The sequence below is a fragment of the Rhagoletis pomonella genome, unplaced genomic scaffold (assembly GCF_013731165.1).
Source record: "Rhagoletis pomonella isolate Grant_MI unplaced genomic scaffold, Rhpom_1.0 Rhpom_scaffold_00007, whole genome shotgun sequence".
Taxonomy (NCBI): domain Eukaryota; kingdom Metazoa; phylum Arthropoda; class Insecta; order Diptera; family Tephritidae; genus Rhagoletis; species Rhagoletis pomonella.
Window position 1 is genome coordinate 68527267 of NW_023458561.1, and position 3592 is coordinate 68530858.

The 3592-nt window shown below is 35.9% G+C and overlaps 2 protein-coding genes and 1 pseudogene across 3 annotated transcripts in view; 1 reads left to right on the plus strand and 2 right to left on the minus strand.

Annotated features, from left to right (window-relative positions):
* Positions 1-3592, minus strand: part of LOC118743421 (ornithine decarboxylase antizyme-like) — a 35513-nt gene that overhangs the window by 4855 nt on the left and 27066 nt on the right.
* LOC118743422 (small nuclear ribonucleoprotein Sm D3) lies at positions 29-1792 on the minus strand. Of its 2 annotated transcripts, XM_036476075.1 has the most exons (3): positions 1295-1791; positions 1111-1238; positions 29-112 (listed from the first exon to the last, which is right to left on the minus strand). In XM_036476075.1, the coding sequence occupies exons 1-2, from the start codon at positions 1611-1613 to the stop codon at positions 1111-1113; spliced, it is 447 nt and encodes a 148-aa protein (XP_036331968.1). In that variant the 5' UTR covers positions 1614-1791; the 3' UTR covers positions 29-112. The 2 variants fall into 2 exon arrangements, with proteins under 2 accessions (XP_036331968.1, XP_036331967.1); XM_036476074.1 differs by lacking the exon at positions 29-112 and having other exon boundaries at positions 350-1238; positions 1295-1792.
* The window catches only part of LOC118743556, a 2395-nt pseudogene continuing 562 nt past the window's right edge, over positions 1760-3592 (plus strand).

Sequence of the window (3592 nt, forward strand, 5' to 3'; positions counted from 1 at the left end):
AAATTTAAATACGTAGTATATGTACATATATGTATGAAAGTACATATTCATTTTATTAACATCTATTTGTTTATGTCCATGTGTCCGATTTTCGCTCTTCGAAGTCCTATATCTGAAACAAATGAAGCCCAGAGGAATTGGCAATGGTCAATGCAAACAGCGAAAAAGTAAGGAGAGCTGTCTGTCGACAGTCCAGCTTCATTAATTTAATACTGTCATGGAATTGCTCTCTTTATATTTTAACCGATTGATCGTCGCCTATTTATATAGATGTGTGTATTTTTGTATGTATTTGTATTTGTATTTGTCTGAACCTGACATTGGTCCTTGTCCTAATAGTTCGTATGTTAAAATTATTTTCAGAATATTTACTTATTTTACTACGTTTTTGTATGTTTGCTTGTGTTTGGTGGTGGATCTAATCCGATCTAAATCCACAAAACGAATGGCAAAATGAAGAGAGCTATCCATCGACAGTCAAGTTTTATAATATACTGTCATGGAATTGCTCTTTTTGTATAGTATTCGACAATCAGCAAAGTTTACTAAAATTCCATGTTTTTCTGTATTTTGTATATGTCCACAAACGGCATCTGGCTCTTAACTGTTATGCCCAAGGTGCTTTTAAAAACATGTTTCCCAATCCGTTAATGCTGTCTGTTCAGTAATATTTGTTTGAACATACTTAGTAGCAAGTGAATGGGGGTTATCTTTAAGGCGTTTAGCCTCTGACACTAACTTTAACACGAGGTAAGGATCTATTGATAATATCAGGCAGATTCGGCAATTCGTTTTGAAGTGGTTTTCAATGTCACTTGGAATGCAAATTTTAAGGGGTGAAAATTCGCTCGGAAATGGTATGTACAACCTGCCTGAATATATGTATTCCGTCTAAAGTTCAATTATAAAATAACTAGAAACTTAGTCCTAAAAACTCGTATTTTTTCCCAGAGAAAAGTCTATCCATTACAAAATCCAATTTTGTTAGCCATAAGAACGTCAGTCGACTTTCAATGTTTTATTAACATCGATCATCTAGCAAACATCTAGTTCCAGGATTTACTTCATTGTAATTCAAACTTAATTTAAAGGAATTAAAATACTATTTACTTAAAGACCACCACGGCCTCGGCCACCCGTCGGTCCTCCTTGCCATGCCCCACGTCCACCACCAGGAGCACCCGTTGGTGGGCCGCCTCTTCCACCTCCACCTGGGCCGCCACGACCTCTTCCTCGAGCTACAAATGTAAATAGATTAGATGCGTACGCAAATCGCACATGCTAACACTTTTACCTTGCGCTCGTAGTATCGCCGCTTTTCCTCTGCCAGCCGTCCCGCCCAATCCCTTTCCTGTTTGCTTTTTAAACATCGGCGCATTCTTCAACATGTCAGGTAGGATAAGGAAGCGAATTTTTGACCCGCGTATGTACACGTTTTCCAAGTTTGCCGTTCGTCCATCACGATATGTGACTGTGATTTGTGTCATTTGGCAATTCATGTTATCTTCCGCCTCTATTAGTTTGCCCCGGTATACTTCGCCGGTAATTGTCTCACACGTGATAATATGCCCCTCTGCTTCATGTAGCACTTTTATTGGTACACCGATAGACATCCCGCTTTATTTGATGATATTTTATATGAATAATTAAATATTTATTTGTGAACGTGGTGCAAAAGTAGCTTTTTTGCAGAACGACAATTAAAACGTTTACACTCGTTTGACAGCCGAAAAGCAACTCGAGCGAGTTCGCCATTTTCATGCTGAATGTGCTTGTCGGTATGCTTGACGGAAAGCTTGAGAAAAATATAATACAGGTTGAGAGCTTTCTAGGCGAGTGGCCTTAAAAATGTGAAATTGCGCTAAAGAATAATTTACTTGAATGGCTTAAAAATTGAGCATACGGCTCTTTTTTTTGTTAATTTCTGGAATTTTTTATATGAAAAAAGGGTAGGACAGTCGGAAAAAAATTCTCAAAAATCAACGCGATTTTTTAGATTTGAAATTTGTATATTATTATACTAAAATTTAATGCGCTATAAAATTGCATAACTGAATTCTTTTTAGAAATTCGTATCAAAAAGTTCGTGATTTTGTTGAAATTTGCAGAGTTTTCTTAATACTTGTACACAGTATCAATCTTGGATTTAAATGGAGTTTGCTAAAATATAAGCCATATTTTAATACAAAATTAATAAAAAAATAAATTAGCATGTAAAACATTGCGAATATTAACAAAAAAAGAGCCGTACGCCCATTTTGGGAGTAACTGTATGTATTATTATCTCATTGAGATAAATGTAATAAAGTATGAGGTAGTTATTTACATCTCTAACTAAATTTTTTATTTCCTCTAGGTGTAGATGAATGTTTATTTTATGCGTTGTGGCTTATAATTTAAGCGAACAAGCGATCCCTTTCATCCCTATAAATATGGTTATAAACCCATAATATTATTATCTCATTTGTGTTATTCTAGCAAACTATGCTACGTAGAGACTTTTCTTTATCATAATCTTATCTTCCCTTTATTTGTGTTTACCCATTCTGACTTGTTTCTAGTGCATCATCACCACGACAATCGAGGTTGAGTAAACAAAGGAATAACAAATTTAAGTATTAACAATTTCAAAACAGAGTAAACAAGCTTCACAGCCACCTGATAAAGTAGTAAAGATACACAGCATCATAAAAATGGCTTGATCACAACGTGCCTGTAGTCGAGAAAATTCCAGATACATAGCTTATTTAATTTAAGTTCTAAATGAAATAACTAACAAATGTTAAGTTCATGTTTCGATTATTCAAAACAGTATTTCAAATCATGTTTCAAATTATTTCACTACAATTGGCTTTCTTGATGGCAAAAACCAATACATACATATAAATATATCTTTTCGACTAAATTGCCTATTTTTCTATTACAGCGACCCAACATTTAGTAGTAGTTTCAGCAGTAGAAGAGAAGTTAATGAAAATGCTCTTGGATTCCCTAGTGTATCTAAGGCACGTACCATCTCCACCTCCTCTTGCGCTACCAACATGTCGACTGAGTCCTTCTGTATCTCTCTCGGCGTAGGGCCTCTGTGGTGGTTTTGATGTCCCTACCCACCACAGAACTGATCACGATAGGGCGTCACTCTTAACTGGTACGTTAAACACAACTTTTAAATTTAAAAATGTAGCGTATGTACATAATAATTAAAATATGCCTCCAACTTAGATTACTCTCGGAAAACTTCTGTGGATTCAACTGGTGGCAGCGTATTCGAACACAGCCGCACTTCATCGGAGTGCTCTGATTCGGACGGCAGCGATTCACAGCATAGCAGTGATGTTCACTCACTATATTCGGAGGAAGATTGCCAAGAGATGGTCAAACATATTTTGCAACATGACAATCCAACACGTATAACCATCAAATTGCACGTAACTGAAAACAAATACACGGAATGGGAGTCGGTAAGTTTAGTAGCAGCTTAAGGCAATTGAAAATATCAAATATTGAACGCTTAAATTTGTATTTATTTGTTACTTCGGTATTTGCAGGTTTTGAACCCCATAAATAACATCTTGTACGTTGCAATGCCTGA